This window comes from Manihot esculenta, chromosome 11 (genome assembly GCF_001659605.2).
Source record: "Manihot esculenta cultivar AM560-2 chromosome 11, M.esculenta_v8, whole genome shotgun sequence".
Classification (NCBI taxonomy): domain Eukaryota; kingdom Viridiplantae; phylum Streptophyta; class Magnoliopsida; order Malpighiales; family Euphorbiaceae; genus Manihot; species Manihot esculenta.
Window position 1 is genome coordinate 20,359,271 of NC_035171.2, and position 18,422 is coordinate 20,377,692.

Sequence of the window (18,422 nt, forward strand, 5' to 3'; positions counted from 1 at the left end):
AGAATACTTATATTTTCACTAATTTTTATTTATAATATCTCATTTAACTAATTTTTAATATTTTTTATTTTTTAATTTTTATTCATTAAAATATTTCAATATTTATAACTTCAAAACTTTTATAAAATACTTAAAGTTTCAGCTATTTTTAAATGGTATCAAGTAATCTTTAAGTAGGTTGTAAACTTTTATAAAGAGTATTTGAAGAATAAATTGTACTCTCAAAAAAAATTTGATCATCCATTAGTTTTGAACCGTCTATAATGAATGGAAGAAATATAATTTTAGACTAATTAAATATAGAGGGATTTAATGATTTAATTTTAAAAATACAAGGACTGATCTATCAATTACACTAAAACTTAAGAACCAAACTATAATTTATACAATATAAAATTCTCACTATATTAAAAAGGATTCATTCATGAGAATATTTTAAGTATTTGCAATATTTATTCTTTTTTGAACCAGTTGACTCGCAATATTATGGATAAAAAATCCTACAATTTGAACGGAGTGATTATATAAAAATTTAAGTGTTGGATTTAAAAAATATAAAAACTGATCCATTAATTATATTAAAATTTAGAAATTAAAATATAATTTATTCTATTTATTTTCATTTAATAAAAGTCAAAATTTAGTTGTATTGCATGCCACGATAAGAAGAATAAAATAATAATAATAATAATAATATAGCAAGTTTGCATCACCTCGCTAAGTATCTCTGCTTCAATCTTCTTGTTGAAATCATGAAAGTTGAATCAAAGAACAAGCATTTCTCTTGTCCCTTCTCCCGCTCATGTAGCAAGATCATATAAGTAAATTCTTTTAGAAACTCTATGTGCAACTTCTTATAGTAACTCATTTCACAACTAAATATCATAAGAAATGATGTTCTGAAATCTAGAAAATAAGATTTACAATATGAGTGTAAGCTCAGTTGGAGAGGAAGATGTTTTTCGCCTTTTATCTATTTTCCTTTTGTTTGCTAATGACGTCTAACGAACTCTCTACTACAGTACTATCTGTCTCTGTCACTCGGATCCGTACAATCCTTTTGTTTGCTAATAACGTCTAACGAACTCTCTACTACAGTAGTACTACATGTCTCTGTCACTCGGACCCATATGTACGGATGCATCAAAGCCCCTCTTCACGCCAGACAGCCATTTAATTCCTCCCGACGCTCATGCGGGCAGGACTGCGAAGTGACTTGGCCTACCTTGCCTACCTTCTGTCACGTCACCGGGCTGAGTTCTCAAAGGATGGCTTGCACGCGTGTCTGGTCCGACCTGTTTCATACCTCCGGATTAGAGCGCTCTGCGTGGGCTGGTTTGTTTATGAAAAATGCCTAATGGGCTTTGGGTCTGAGCCTTCCCGTAAGACATGGCCTTGTCCCAGAGGCTGGAAGCCCGACAATCATCAGAAAACAAATCAACTTTTATTTTTTGGTTCATATTAGATATATAAATCATTACTATAAATAAAACACTTAAGAGGCTTGTTTGGGTAAGACTTTGGAGTTGGGGAAGACAAGATATCTCATTTGCAGTTAAGACATACATGTGTTTTAGTTCCATTCTTTCTTTCTAAATATATGGAAGTGGAAAATTCCAAATCATATATAAAAAATAATTTTCAATAAAACATGAGATAAATATGAACAAAAAAATTAGAGCCCTAGTAAATTTTAAAAAATCATACAAAAAACTTATTTAAGCTAAATAAAAAATGACTATATAAATTCGTTATAATAGTAAAAAATAGACTATTATATTACTATAATATTCGAACGATAGCTCATGACGAATAAGCTACTTTTTAATTGAGAGAGAATTAACTTTCATTTTGATTACTACTGAAAAGATTAGATTTGATAATTTAAATCTATTTGATTTGTTATTTTTAAAAAAATTAAAAAAATTATTTTATTTTTTCAATTTGTTAAACATGAAATCAAATTAGAAATGATCCTTAAACTAGCAAGTATTTTGTTGATCAGTCAATAAACAAAGTTCTTATTGTTGCAATGGAGAAGTTGGAAGGTTTTATCAGTTTTGTATCGTAGGTAATACACAGCATCCTCTTATTGTTGTGCATGGTTATACTCAATATTCTTAGTGGGCTTATTCATCATCCACTTACTTCAAATTATTGTCCATAGCAATCCAATAGGAGTTAGATCCTTTTTATGGTTTAACTCACAAGTTTTATGCGGTAGAAATTCTCTTAGAGAAAAATATAAATATTTGTAATCATTTATCATTTTATTGCAAATAAAAACTTAATATTATGTAATCAATCATAATTAAGTCATTGTCGTAACATAGTATCATCAACATCCATGCAGCAATTTAACTTCACCTTCAGATATCAAATCCCTTCCGACTAAAGCAAAAATCAACCATCCAGAAAAAACAATGCAAAATATCCATTAGGCTCCTCATTCTCCTAAGTGAATCTCATCAGCTCTGTTTTCATTATTTTTTTCACATATTTATATTATCATTATATTAATTTTTATCATATTCATGCACTTACCATGAGGTGTGCATCTCAATCCCCTATTTTCTAATAATGTTAGGATCCATTTAGCCATTTTTACTGAATGTAGGGTTAATATTAACTAAAAACTAAAATTGGATTTATTTGACCCAACTAAAAGATTAGGGACTTATTTGAACTTATTGCCATTGTATTTTTTATTGTACAGAGACCGAATATTTGTGTTCTAAAATTGTAGGACTAATTTAAGATGTGGCACTTTTTACTCACTTTACAGAATTTTAACGACATAAATAAACAGAAATAGTTAAATGTTTAAAAAAATAAAGACTAAATAATTATAATTTGCAAAATAAGGACTAACTAATGTATTTTTAAAAAAAATAGAAGGATTAAATAATTAATTCCAGTAAATTATGGGACTTAATAATAAAGCTCCTTAAAACCAAATAGTTATGTTTTAGTGAAGTGCAAAATCTACTAGGTCAGTTTATACATTCATGTCAGATGCAGATGAACATTATCAGAGTCAATTATGAAGTGCTGAAAAATTTAGTTTTAAGGGCTTAATTGTGTTATCAAACACACAATATAGTAATTTTTCAACATATTATCCAGTATCCCAGTTTTGGAATGAAAGTGCTCCCAAGTATTTTGAAACTTGACAAACTGAATTCATTTTGCAGCAAAATAAAAAAAATGACCAATACTATTCAAAATAGTTGAACAGAGATTTGCTTGGATATGGGATAGAATCCTAGATGAGAACAATTAAAAAAAAATTTTGAAAAGCAGATAGTCAGAAAATTGTTGTGGGGATGTTTTCAGAGAGACTTACACAGCCAGAAAAGAAAGCATTCAATGGTGAAAACAGTTAACCTTTTGCAGAAGCCAAATTAGAACTCATCATCATCCTCCTCGGCTATATGCTTTGCTAGCTCCTGTTCTTGCTGTTGTCTCTCCCTTCTCTTTTCAGCGCTTTCTTTCTCTTTGTGGGAATTTGGCGGAAATCTAAGTGCACGAACTGCCTCATTATGCATGTTTAGGCAGAAAGCAATCCTTGAGTTGAATGCTATTTGAGGCTCGTTTGTAGAGTAGATATCTCCTGTTTCCTTTGAAACCATCCACCCGTTAGCATGATCAAGAGTTGCATCAATTGCACCATCTCGTATTGCCTTAGCTACAATACTCTCAGCATCAGCAACAGGGTTTGCACTGTCCAACCTTAGCTTCTTGGCCACATCAGCAAGTGAAATTCGAGAATAAGAAATACTAATGTTGCGAAGTCCAGTCCTTATGACATTGTGCCGCAGCCTAACAATTAAATTATGAGTCCTGTCTGAACTGAAAATGGTTGAGAACTTCTCAGCAACAGATTTAAAGAGCTCCAAATCCCCTATCCGAACAGCCTGCAAAACAGTAAAATCTCAGGATTCCCAGGTTTATTTGGCACCCAAAAGCAAGTTAAAATGCTATTATTCAAGACAGATCACAAAGACAAACAACAGCAATACTTGTTTAACACGATTCCATATAGCATAGCAATTACCATAACAAATTAAGATACAGGTTCTCAACCATCCAGCAGCCCAGCCCACTCATAAAACTTGAACCACAAATTCCCAAGACTAGCTCCCCATAGATAAAGTAATAAAACAAGTCAACTTGATAGGTGTACACTCACATTTGTCAACTCAAAGTATGGCTTTAAAGCATTCTCCATTCCCTTCTGCATAAAAACAGTCCTCTCAGGGATTTCTCCTAGGAGTAATCTGACAATAATTGCCCATTTATTGCATTGAACTCGAAAACCAAGGGCTGCAACAGGAGCTTTCCGAGCAGCTTGAAGGAGGGACTCCTTTGCATCAGTGTACTCCAACTGAATTGTCCTGATCTTTCCCAGGTAAAAGAGGTAGCGACAGAACTGCACTCATCAATGTTTATAACATGCAAGTTATGATTAATATCCTTTAAGATGCCAACTCTCAATTCTTTTACAAGATATCAATTAGTGGTAGCATCAATTGATTATGAAGTTAATTTACTTCAACTATATACCATATAATTCAATATTTCCCCAACTGGCATCCAAATCCAAACAGAAATGTTAGCTTATCTACAGGATAATATGGTAACACTCAACATTTACATTAGAATCCTAGAAACAATGGTAAAACTGCTTCATCTTGGAACATGGAAGCAGATGAGAGACGTCAATTTTACAGCCCAAGCATGCTCAAGAAGCATCAAGACTATTCAACATCAGGCTTCTTGTCATTGTGCCCAAATAATGCTATTCTCAGAGCCAGTAGAGTACACAATGATATGATGGAACCATTTGTATCATAAGAATGGAAATTGGGGAAGTGAAAGTAAAGAGCCTGCTGAACACATGCATGACCCCACAGAACTAGAAAGACAACTAATGAACTGAGAAACCAGAGAATACCTGCTGGTTTGAGTGAGCTTCAAATCGGGGGGCCTTTGACCTCAGCTTCTCTGCTTGATCATATAAATTGTAGTGTAGGTAGTTGCGAAGTAGCAGGTTGAGAAGTGTTTCCTGCATCCCGACATTATCCAAGTATAAGACCGGGCAAGATGGACACAGTGTGGCTCCTATAAAAGAAAAACTTTACCTGGCCAAGCTCATCATGGCGCAATGTTGCAATGCGGTGAAGAGCAAGAAGGTTACTGCTCGAAAAATAATAATAATAATAATAATGTTAGATGATGATTAAATAATAACAATTGCGACACACGTACTCCATGTTAGCAGATAAAAGTACTGTAAAATGATGGTATATATAACTCACCCTCTGATTTCAGCAAGATCACCAGTGAGTTCATAGCTAAGAGAGTAATAGAAGTAGAGCCTGGATGCCAGAACATCAACAGTCCTCCTATTCACGTTCTTCAGACGGGCAACGCTTGCTGATGAACAAGCTTTAGCCTACAAGAAAAAGTAGTTGACTTGTTCAATTAGGGTTTTTCAGCGCCCTAGCATGGAAAGAAAAAGCTGCGTCTTGATGTTATTGTGTGCACATTTACCTCATTGTATTTCTTCTGATCAATCAGATATATTAACACCAGCAAGTAGCAGTATATCTCTAGCTCTGGTAAGGGGTGTTTCATAGGAGTTTGAGAGACAGATGATGCAGTATCACACTCCATTTCATGCACATCCTCCTATCACCATAGTTGAACAGTTGAATAAGCAATTATTCTGAACTAAGAAATCACCATCTTCAAAGTGAGGGAAAGGAATTGCCTAGAAAACCGCTACTTAGATTTTGGCACCAAGCAAATATACATATCCATTAACAGTCAAATTCGTGCAAAAACAACATAGACAAATATCCAAAGCATAAAATAGATTCAACAATCTGAAAGAGCACGAATGACTATTAAGAGAGCCCAAAACTCAAACGCGCTTTCTACAATATTACCTTGGGAAGATAGGAGACTAGCCGATTATGAGGCTCGGATCCCGGAGTAAGAGCGAAATTCAGGAAGGCAGAGAGCACCTGAGCCTTGAGCTTTCGCCTTAAGGCCATTGTCAAGCGCACAGCCCGTACTATCCGCCGCACTTCCCGGGCATAGGCACCGGTCTCAATCAGTGAAGCAATCTCCTTCAAATCTAGAAAACAGAAAAAAAAAAAAAAAAAAACCCAAATACCCAATCTTAGAAATCAAGCAAGAAATCGAAAAAAATTAAAGAAAACCCAGTAATAGGCTTACGATTAAGAGTGGAAGGGGAAGTGGTGGTGGTGGAATTGGAGGGAGCTGGGAGCTCTTTCATCTCGACGTCTTCGGTCATCTTGTAGGTTACTGACGCAACAATGAATTAATGATTGGGATCAACGAACGAAAAGAAGATTGATAGAGTGAAAAGGAGAGTGAAATTTACCTCGAATGAAGAGAAAAAATGAGTTGATCTGACCGCCGAGAAAAATGAGGGTTTATGCAGTGGAAATCTACTTTTCTTTCCCTGCAAGAAGCTACCGAGAGAAAAGAAACAGGGAAGAGAAAGACAAGAAGAAAATATGCTGAAACGGTATCGCTTTAATGTGCGTTATCTGGGTCGTTAAACGGCGCGTTTCAAACTCATTTGACAGAACAAGGGAGTCGCTCGAATTAGGCAGTCGAGTATCATTTTTTTTTAAAAATCAAATATAGAGTTCTTTCATTAAAAAGGCTGAAGTCCAATAGAAATACAATCAGACCCAACCCTTCATAGAAGTTCAATTCAATATAATTATTTTTAATCATAAATTAAATTTAAAGTTGATTTTTAAGCGTATTTCATTGACGAACTAAGCTTAATAAAATAGAGCGTTTTGAGAGCATCGAAACCATTTTCTTCAAACCAAGCAACGGTTGTTCCAAATTTATTATGCCAGCTCAGCAGATTGTTACAGTGAAGATCCACATGAAGAATTTAGTTGCAAATAGGCAGAAACCTTGTATTCAAATTTTAAATATGTATAACTAAGATCTATTTTAATTTAGAATATATCTTGAGAATTATGGATAAGAAATGGAGCTGAGAGCTCATTCTTGTGAGATTCTTGTTTTAGTTGCAGCATTGTATTAGAGCAGTTACTCTTCAGCCGTAGGAATGGAAACTCGATCATAAGAATGTCATAAGGAGATAGCCACCATGTAGTCAAAATAGAGCAACATCAAGAAGCTTGGCTGTAAGAAATTGTGGCTAGACAGGAGTCAAAGATCATGAGAATGATGAGCATGATAGAAGAATTAAGGTGCATGATAGCAAGTATGAATAAGGCATCTCTAGAATCTGTAAATCAACCAAACAACTAAAGTAGGATGGAGCATGCAATTCCTGGTTAGTGAAAGTTTCACTACTATTTTTACTAAGAATTTTCCTGGGAATAGTTCTACTAAAATTGAGTTTCTTAGATTTGAGGGAGATGGATTAGAGAGATGGTTTGAGGGCTGGGTATTTCTTTGAAGTAGGAAAGATTGAAATTAAGGATAGAGTTAAGGTGGCAGCTCTTCATCTTGAAGGGCAAGCCCTAGAATGGGATTAAAGTCATATCAAGGTCACTAGTGGAAAGGTATGATGATTAGGAAGATTATGTGGAGAAATTGAGCACCAAGTTTGCAGATCAGGGGTATGCTAACCCTGTTGCAGAACTGAGAAATTTGAGGCAAACAAATTCTCTTCAAGAATACATAAATGCCTTTGATAGTTTGTATCTTAGAGCTAATATTAGGGAGGAACATTCCTTGAGTTCCTTTCTCAATGAGTTATCTAATGAATTACAAATATTAGTAAGGATGTTTAAATAAAAAAAATTAACAAATACCTACTCCTTATCCAAATTGCAAGAACTTGCCCTAGCAGTCTGGAAATAGTAAAAACCTTCTTAGTTTAAGCCGACAATTTCCACTTAGAGTTCTTGGAACCACTCCACTTATCCTTTTACATTACAGAAACCATTGACCATAACCACCTACAACTCCCTCAACTCAGTTCAGTTCTAGATTCAGCCAACCTAAAACTACTAGCCAACCAATAAATTTCCCAATTCCTTAACTAGTAAAGAGGATGAAAAGAGGGCTAAGAATTTATACTTTTGGTGTAATGAAAAATACTCACCTACGCATATATATAAAAGAGACAACTTGATGTCTTACAACTTGATGTCTTACAAATTTAGGAAGTCATTGATGAACAGGAGTTGGATGCAGTGGTTGAGTAATCGGCTAGTGAGGTGAACGTAACTCATTTATAGGGCTATATTTCTCTCGGTGTAATATATAGTATTGATAGTAATCAAACAATGATTGTTAAAGGGCTATGTGGTAAAAAGAGAATCCACATCTTGGTGGATAGTGGTGCTTCTTACAACATCTTGAATGGAAGATAGGCAAGAGAAATGAAATATTCCATCACACCAGTTAGGGCTAAGCAATATTTTGAGCGCAATATGATCATGGGCAGTCCAACAATGTCTTCATGTTTAAGCAACTAGAATGGTAATCTTATGATTATGGCCCATTCATTATTGATGCTCATATTACTATGGTACAGAATGTAAAGGATTAGCTTCAACTTGCTGAGTTGTTAAGATGTTATCAAGACATTTTTTAAGAGTCCAACGATCTACCACTATACATGGAGCATGATCATAGAATTACCATTAAGTCAGGAGCTCAACCAATTTATGTTAGCCTTACAATATGCAACTGTTTAATAAACCGTAGATAATCTTATAAGTCGTATAAGCAGCTTAAATTTAATATATTTTAATTAATTTTAATAAAAAATATAAAATCGTAACTTGTGATTTTATCAGTATTTCACTTGAAGGTTTTTCAATTCCGTATTTGTGATTTAATTTGATTTAATTTTATATCTAAATAATACTATAATATCATGTCATTTGTAAACAAATACCCAAAGTCAAAAAGCTGATAAAAGTATTGTATCTTTTTCATTTTAATATCTAATTTTGTATTTTAAATACCTATTAGGGTCTAATTCAATACGTGATATCCAAATATTTACATAATTAAATTTTTCATTTGATTTTTCTTCAAATAGAGCAAATGCTAATTTAATAGCACATCTCCTCTTTACATTTCTTTGAATTGCAACTCCCTCCCATTTTAAAGTTGATTTTTTTTATTTTAATTAATTATTTTTATATAATTTTTTAAATTCTTTTTTATTCTCTATATATTTTTTTTTTGCTTAAACTTGGCTTATATAAAAATAGATTAGGCTTCACATTCCATTTAGATAAATTTACTATTTATCTAAATTAACTTATTTGAACTAATTAAGTTCCAACAAAAGCCACTGTTCTTCACATATCATAATATAAATCTGAATTGTAATTTAGTAGTTCAGAAAATATTTAATCATATTAATTTAGCAAATATTACACAAGCAGAAAGTTTTTAACATTTAGAGCCGAATCTATCTTGAAATTCCAATTTTCATATGCTTTAATGATTTTTTCCTTTGTAAGGAATTCATTTAATATTTAATTTGAGTAATTAAGAAAAAAAAATTATGAAAATTTATATTAATTTTTAAGAAAAAAGAAAAACGAAAAATGTAATCAATATTAAATGGTTCTATAATTTTATTAATTATAAATGAAGTGAACAATCTAAATAAAATTATAAATATAAATTTTAATTTAAATCTTAACAAATTAAAATAATAATTTAAATTTAAATTATATAATTTAACATATCAGCTACGTCATCATTGAATTTGTATTTTGATGACCGTCGGGCTTCCTCTACTTTGGGCGGGGCCAGACCCAAGAGGAGAACAATGACTCAAAACCCATCAAGCCCTCCTTAAGTAAGACCGATCCAGCCTCTCAAGCCCCGATCTGGATGCGCAGGGTAGGCTGGGACCACTATGAGGCCTGGTCCACCATGAGCCCGGGTTCAATGAGAATAAATCCAGCCTAGTGAGATGATGTGAAAAAGAATAGCTAGCCCAGTCACTTTGCAACCGGGTCCGCGTGCGTGCCAGGGGTAGGTAAAAAGGACAGGGGATCTTCTTCCAGAGGGGGCTCTCTTCCTCTTCTTTCCTCTCCTTCTTGGTCTCCATTTTTATTTTCTCTCTGCAACTCTTGCCCAAATATACTACTCTAATTCATAAAATCTGATTTGAACGTCGAAGGGTCTCCACCGGGGCATCCCCGGTAAACCCCTGACCATTTTTCCTTATTTTGCAGGTCCTTTCATCAAATAGAACATTGAGAGACCCATTTGATGGACCCATATGATGGACCAAGAAGAAAACCAGATCTATCATGGAGCCGGAGGAGAAAAAGATTTATCAATTGGCGCCGTCTGTGGGAAAACGAAAGAGATTTTACTATCTCTAAAGTTTCCAGATCCACCCATTGAGATCCACATAAGGTACGAAAGTTTGAGCGAATAACCCAGCTGAAAAGAAACGTTCATTGTGTTAAAGAATATCTTGATAGCATTTCATGTTGGGAAATCCTGAGATTATTGCAACCCAGTTGCGCAGCGGAAAAATAAAATCTCTGTTGATTTCCTTTCCCAGAATCCGAGTGCTTCGTTTAATTCAAAAGATGGATATGAGACTAACCTGTTAATCTCGTCAAGAAGAAACAATGCCGGACTGATGGTGCTGCCTTTTCAAACGAACACCCTCAATGGTATCCACACGAACGTCTTCTATCCTTCTAGAGTGCTAGTTCTCTCAAGGATGGATAGATTATGTGCTCCACAATCTGCAGCGGTTAGACTGAATTTTCTAAAAACTGTCGTCACCACTCTCTTCGTAGAAAGAGTATTTATATGTTTCAGTCCTTTTATTTTCCCACAACTCTTTTCCTAAAAGAGTTGTACTACTCTTTTCCCAAAAGAGTTGAGTTCAAAACCCACTATCACAATCTTGCAGATACTCAAATATCTTTATGTGATAGAGTCCTTTATCTGTAACAGTTACAGATAGACTGCAGATCTTTTAAATATTATTATCTTATAATAATAAATAATTAATAATAATAACACTTTATTATTATTAATTAATATTAATAATAATAACACTTTATTATTATTAATTATACTAATGGGCTTTTAGCCCATTAATATAGCACATCAATAACGTTCTTGTGTGTGACCCAATAGGCTCACATTAATTGGCAATAGGCCCAGTCCAACAAGGCCTGTAACGACCCGAAATCCAGACCGCTACCGACGCTAGGATCCAGATCGGCATAAGGCCGCCGGGACCCGTAGCAAGCCTAACATATAACCTGTATACCTGTTTAATCCCATACATGATCAACACATACATAAAAATTTTGAACTTCTCTTTTCATTCATTCACCAAACTCATCCTGTGCATGCACTATTCATAAACATAATCATAAACATTAACCCCTCCTTGGAGTCTTCATCAATGCTCCAATGGAGTGACATAACATGTATTAAGTTTGTTTTACATAAGCATCATTAAAATCATGTACTCAAAGGGATTAACAACATACTAGGGTCAAGCACAATTCTATCCTCAATAACATCATTACATTACATAACTGATTAATACTATTCATTACATGACTGTACTAGACATTACATTTCAATATTTATCATGTCCACCACTAGCTATTACATAACCAAGACTTTACTCTAGCTGACCTCCTGGTCTATCCCGTACCTGCAAACCTGGGGTTTAAGGGAGAGGGGTGAGCTAAAAAGCCCAGTGAGCAGAATAATAAAATCTTATATTAAAGTTCATATTTTCATGAAATGCATCACATCACAACAAATCACATCAAGGATGAATTTGTCACCAATAGCCCTCTACATTTCCATTAGGGCCAGAACGTAGAATGGGTCCTGGTCTTTCTCTTACACAACATAACATTCCAAGATGCCAGGGACGTAGAATGGGTCTTCCTGGACTTTCTCTTACATAGTGCCAGGGACGTAGAATGGGTCTTCCTGGACTTTCATACCGTATCATCATCATATCATGACATAACATACGAGGGCTAATGGATCACTCAACATTCATCCACATCAACAACATAATATGCAATGCAACATATTCGTGAATACTAATGCAAACACCCTAACATATCACATGGTATCCATGATGCGTGAATCATGCTGAAATATTCATTATTTACTTTAAAACATAAAGAGTTATTCCACTCACCTCTGGCTAGCTCTGACCAGACACTGGAGCAGCTGACTCACTGCTGGGGTCCTCGGTTCCTCGGGTCCGAACCTACACAGGTGGACTCAAATGAGGGACCAAACATACAAGAACATGACTCTAAAATACTCCCCAAAATCCCCCTAAAACACCTCAAAATAATCCTAGAAAACATGCAAAGGAGGGCTGCACAGGGCACTTTCGGCGGCAGGTTCGGCGGCCGAAAGGCCCTCCAGAGCCGAAAGTCATGCACCTTCGGCGGCACTTTCGGCGGCTGAAGGTTCCCTCAAGAGACGAAACTCATGCATGTTCGGTGGCACCTTCGGCGGCCGAAACTTCCCTCCAGAGCCGAAAGTCCACTTTCGAGAGCAGGGTTCGGTAGCCAAAGGCTGGCCTTCACAGGCAGGTTCGGCGGCTGAAAGTCCTTTCGGCTGCCGAACCTAAGTTCTCCCAAAGGCAGAACTCAGCCTCAACTCATGCACAAATGCCTCCCAAACTTCACAACTCAACCAAAACATGCATAAACACATACAATAGCTCCTAGGGGCTTCAAACTATCCTAAACCCCAACTACAACACATCAAACACACATAAACAACCCACATTGCACAATAACTCAACATAAACCTACACATGCATTTCTACCCCCAAGAATCAACTTAAAACTTGTTTAAACGTATAATGAGCTCAAGATCGACTCTTACCTCTTGAAGATCGAGAGAGAGTGTGACCTAACTTGGAGATTTGGGGAAAATGGGTTCCTGAGGTCTCCAAGCTTCACAACTTCGATCTAAGCTCGAAATCTTCAAAAACCAAGTTAAAATCCATAAGAAATCATGAAAACTCAAAGGAAGAAGCTCAAAATCAACAAGGGACGGCGGAGAGCTCACCTTGGCCGAAAATGGGGAGACAAGCTCGCCCGTTTCGGACAAGGGACCCCTTTATAGGTGGTTGGCCAGGCCACTTTCGGGGGCCTAACGTGCCTCCGCATGCATGCCATGTTCGGCGGCCGAACTTAAGGTTTGGCGGCCGAACCTGGACTTCCCTCACTTATGCCTTCGGGGGCCTAAAGTGCTCCCGAAGCGCATGCATGTTCGGCAGCCGAACCTGAATCTTCCTCTCAAGACTATTTTCATTCAAAACTTAATTTCTTTCTTGCTTAAAACCGTAAAATACATTAAAACATTTTATAAAATCATGATTTTACCCTTCTAGAGGTTTTCGACATCCAAGATTCCACCAGACGGTAGGAATTCCGATACCGGAGTCTAGCCGAGTATTACATTCTTCCCCCCTTAAGAACATTCGTCCCCGAATGTTCACCAACAAACATGGCATAGCATAAAACATGAACATGCAAAGCATAAAACATAAACACACAACAAAATACATAACACTCACCTTAGAAGAGATGAGGATATTGCTGGAGCATGGACTCCCGTGTCTCCCAGGTACACTCTTCGATGTTGTGGTGATTCCAAAGGACTTTCACCATCGGGATTTCCTTGTTTCTCAACTTTCTGATCTGGGTGTCTAAGATCCGTACTGGCTGCTCAACATAGGTGAGATCTTCTTGGATCTCCACATCAGGCTCACTGAGAACCTTGCCCGGATCTGACACAAATTTCCTTAACATGGAAACATGGAAAACCGGATGGATTCTTTCTATTGAAGCAGGCAAGTCCAGCTTGTACGATACACTCCCAATATTTTGCAAGATTTCAAAGGGTCCGATGTACCGTGGAGCTAGCTTACCTTTCTTCCCAAACCGAATCAACCCTTTCATTGGAAACACCTTGAGCAATACCAAATCCCCTTCCTGAAACTCTACTTGCCTTCTGCGGACATCTGCATAACTCTTCTGTCTGCTTGCAGTAGTTTTGATCCTTTCTCTGATTATGGGCACCACTCTGCTGGTGATCTCTACCAGCTCAGGCCCTGCCAAGGCCCTTTCTCCAACTTCTTCCCAACAAACAGACGACCTGCACTTCCTTCCATACAAAGCTTCATATGGAGCCATCCCTATGCTAGCATGATGACTGTTATTGTAAGTAAACTCCACCAAAGGTAGATGCTGCCTCCAAGAACTGCCAAAATCTAGCACACACATTCTGAGCATATCCTCTATTGTCTGGATGGTCCTCTCTGACTGTCTGTCCGTCTGTGGATGGAAAGCAGTGCTAAAATCCAATCTGGTACCCATAGCATTCTGCAGACTCCGTTAAAACCTGAAGGTGAACTGGGGTCCTCTATCAGACACTATTGAAACAGGAACCCCATGCAACCTGACAACCTCATCAACATACACCTGCGCCAACTTGTCCACAGAGTAGTTACTCCTGACAGGAATGAAGTGAGCAGATTTGGTCAGTCTGTCCACAATCACCCATATGGAGTCTAATCTATTGGACGTTGCCGGTAACCCCACCACGAAGTCCATAGCTATATTCTCCCATTTCCACTCTGGAATAGGTAGTGGGTTAAGCATTTCAGCCGGCTTCTGATGTTTCAGCTTCACCCTCTGACATACTTCGCAGGCTGACACGAACTGTGCCACTTCTCTCTTCATAGCTGACCACCAATACACTCTCTTCAGATCTTGATACATCTTGGTGGCTCCAGGGTGAACACTGTATCTGGCATTATGAGCCTCCCTCATAATGTCTCCCTTCAGACCTACGTCATCTGGTACACATAGTCTATTCCTATAGCGGAGGATCCCCTTGCTGTCAAATCTGAACTCTTCGTTCTTGCCTGACTGAACAGTCCTGGTAATCTTCACTAATTCTGGGTCCTCGTGCTGTTTCTGAGCCACCTGCTCCAGAAACACGGGTGCCACTCTCATCTGGGCTATCAAAGCACCTGTACCAGACAACTCCAACTGTAGACCTTCATTAATGAGCTCGAAGGACTGCCTCACCACTGGCCTCCTCTCTGCTGAAATGTGGGACAAACTGCCAAGTGATTTTCGGCTTAAGGCGTCTGCCACAACATTCGCCTTACCCGGATGGTACTGAATCTTACAATCATAATCACTAAGCAGTTCTATCCACCTCCTCTGCCTCAGATTCAGCTCTCTCTGACTCAGGATGTACTGCAGGCTCTTATGATCGATGAAGATCTCACATTTTACCCCATAAAGGTAGTGCCTCCACATCTTGAGTGCAAAGATTACAGCTGCCATTTCTAGGTCATGTGTAGGGTAATTCAACTCATGCTTCTTCAGTTGCCTAGAAGCATAAGCAATCACCCTTTCATTCTGCATTAGCACACAACCCAGTCCCACACGGGACGCATCGCAATAGACTGAGAAGTCTTCATTACTAGATGGCAGAGCTAACACTGGTGCTGAAGTCAACCTCTTCTTTAACTCCTCAAAGCTCTCCTCACACTGGTTGGTCCACACAAACCTCTGGTTCTTCTTAGTCAGTCTGGTCATGGGAGCTGCAATTTTAGAGAAGTCCTGAACGAACCTCCTGTAGTAACCTGCTAAACCCAAGAAACTCTTGATCTCTGTCACTGTAGTGGGTCTAAGCCAGTTTGCTACAGCTTCCACTTTCTTGGGGTCTACTTCGATTCCATTTTCTAACACCACATGCCCCAAGAATGAAATGCTCCTCAGCCAGAACTCACATTTGGAGAACTTGGCATACAAGCCATGTTCCCTCAAGGTCTGCAGAACTAACCTCAGATGATGGGCATTGTAACGACCCGAAAATCGGACCGCTACCGGCGCTAGGATCCGGGTCGGCTTAAGGCCGCCGGGACCCGTAGCAAGCCCAACATAAAACCTGTAAACCTGTTAAATCCCATACATGATCAACACATACATAAAAATTTGAACTTTTATCATTCAATTACCAAACTCAACCTATGCATGCACAACTCATAATCATCATTCCCCTCAATGGAGTCCTCAACAATGCTCCAATGGGAAACATTCATTCATACATTAAGTTTGGTTTTCATAACATATCATTAAACTATTACATTTGAAAGATCATGTATTAAAAGGGATAAACCACATACTAGGGTCAAGCACCACTCTAATCCTCAATAACATCATTACATTACATGATTATTCAATACTATTCATTACATTTCAACAATTATCATGTCCACCACTAGCTATTACATGACCACAACTTTACTCTAGCTGACCTCCTGGTCTATCCCGTACCTGCAAACCTGGGGAATTAAGGGAGTGGGGTGAGCTACTAGAGCCCAGTGAGCAGAATAATAAAACATAATATTTAAAACATATGATAACATGGAATGCATCACAGCACAGACAAATCACATCAAGGATGAACTTGTCACCATTTAACCCTCCGTACTGTCTAATCATGCCAGGGGCGTAGTGCAGGCACGCTTGGACTTCCATAGCATAACATGTAATACCCGGCTAGACTCCGGTATCGGAATTCCTACCGTCCGGTGGAACCTCGGATGTCGGAAGCCTCTAGTAGGGTAGAATCATGTTTTTTTTTAAATGTTTTAAGGAATTTCATGGTTTTAAGTAAAATGGAATTGAGTTTTTGCACAAAAACAACCTTGGAGGAAAACTCAGGTTCGGCCGCCGAACCTCAAGTTCGGCCGCCGAACATGCATGCCTTCGGGAGCGCCTTTAGGCCCCCGAAAGCATAAGTGAGGAAGTCCAGGTTCGGCCACCGAACCTCAAGTTCGGCCGCCGAACATGGCATGCATGCGGAGGCACATTCGGCCCCCGAACGTGGCCTGGCCAGCCACTATAAAAGGGTCCCTTAGCCGAAAACGGGCGAGCTTTTCTCCATTTTCGGCCAAGGTGAGCTTTCCGCCGCCCCTCACCGATCTTTGATGTTTTTCCTCTAGATCTTTCAAGTTTTTCATTTGTTTTAACTTCGTTTTGAAGATTTGAGCTTTTGAGCAAAGTTTTGAAGCTTTGAGGTCTAAGAACTCAAATCTCTCCCAACTCCAAGTTTGGTCGCCTCTACTCTCGATCTTCAAGAGGTAAGAGTCGATCTCTAGCTTATATTATGTTTTAAGTAAGTTTTATGAAGTTCATGGGGATAGAATGCATGTTTAGGTCATAGTTATGTTTATGGGTATAAATGTATGTTCTTGAACAATGTTGCTTGTAATGTGTGTTTGATGTGTTGTAGTTGGGGTTTAAGGTAGTTTGAGACCCCTAGGAGCTTGAATGCATGTTTTGGTTGAGCTAAATGCATGTTGGTTTGAGTTTGGAGGCATTTGTGCATGTTTGAATCGAGTTTCTGCCCTTTGGGAGAAACCAAGTTCGGCAGCCGAAGGGACTTTCGGCCGCCGAACCCTCTTGCGGAGGCAGCCTTCGGCTGCCGAAGCTTGCCCCCGAAAGGAGACTTTCGTCTTTGTCTGGGAGTTTCGGCCGCCGAAAGTGCCGCCGAACATGCATGAGTTTCGCCTTTGTCTGGGAGTTTCGGCCGCCGAAGGTGCCGCCGAACCTGCCTGACTTTCAGCTCTGGAGGGACTTTCGGCCGCCGAACCTGCCGCCGAAAGTGCCCTGTTCAGCCATTTCTTGCATGTTTTTCTATGATTGTTTCATGATGTTTTAGGGGGTTTTTGGGGAGTAGTTTAGAGTTATGTTCTTGTTTGTTTGGTCCCTCATTTGAGTCCACCTGTGTAGGTTCGGACCCCAGGAACCGAGGACCCCAGCAGTGAGTCAGCTGCTCCAGTGTCTGGTCAGAGCTACCCAGAGGTGAGTGGAATAACTTATTATGTTTTAAAGCAAATAATGGACTTTTCAGCATGTTTCATGTATCATGAATGCCATGTGATGAATTAGGTTGCTTGCATTAGAATTCACGAATATGTTGCATTGCATATTTTAAATGTTGATGTGGATGAATGTTGGATGATCCATAGCCCTCGACCTATGATATGACGATGTGATATGTACGGTACGGAATGTAAGACCAGTGGGACCCATTCTACGTTCGCTGGTACTATGTAAGGGAAAGACCAGGACCCATTCTACGTTCTGGCACAGTTGGACACTGTTATGTTATGATATGTAAGGGAAAGACCAAGACCCATTCTATGTTCTGGCACAGTTGGACCATGTAGAGGGCTATTGGTGACAAGTTCGTCCTTGATTGTGATTAGCTGTGATGTGATGCATTCCATGATCCATATGATTTAAATATTTTTATCATTCTGCTCACTGGGCTCTAGTAGCTCACCCCTCTCCCAATTTCCCCAGGAT

At 38.2% G+C, this 18,422-nt stretch overlaps 1 protein-coding gene across 1 annotated transcript; it reads right to left on the reverse strand.

Annotated features, from left to right (window-relative positions):
- Positions 1-3,272: 3,272 nt before the first annotated feature.
- LOC110626945 (probable 26S proteasome non-ATPase regulatory subunit 3) lies at positions 3,273-6,574 on the reverse strand. The gene is made up of 9 exons (XM_021773142.2): positions 6,416-6,574; positions 6,247-6,336; positions 5,955-6,145; positions 5,557-5,694; positions 5,322-5,458; positions 5,145-5,199; positions 4,958-5,068; positions 4,193-4,432; positions 3,273-3,917 (listed from the first exon to the last, which is right to left on the reverse strand). Exons 2-9 carry the CDS (start codon positions 6,323-6,325, stop codon positions 3,405-3,407), a joined length of 1,464 nt encoding a protein of 487 aa, XP_021628834.1. The 5' UTR covers positions 6,326-6,336; positions 6,416-6,574; the 3' UTR covers positions 3,273-3,404.
- Between the last annotated feature and the right edge of the window lie 11,848 nt (positions 6,575-18,422).

What these genes read in the sequence shown, in the direction of transcription:
- LOC110626945 (XM_021773142.2), bottom strand. Translation starts at nt 6,325, where the DNA reads ATGACCGAAGACGTCGAGATGAAAGAGCTCCCAGCTCCCTCCAATTCC. An exon ending in ATCAGAAGAAATACAATGAG is followed by an intron (nt 5,459 to 5,556) that starts GTAAATGTGCAC and finishes TTTTTCTTGTAG; the next exon opens with GCTAAAGCTTGTTCATCAGC. An exon ending in CATACTTTGAGTTGACAAAT is followed by an intron (nt 3,918 to 4,192) that starts GTGAGTGTACAC and finishes ACTGTTTTGCAG; the next exon opens with GCTGTTCGGATAGGGGATTT.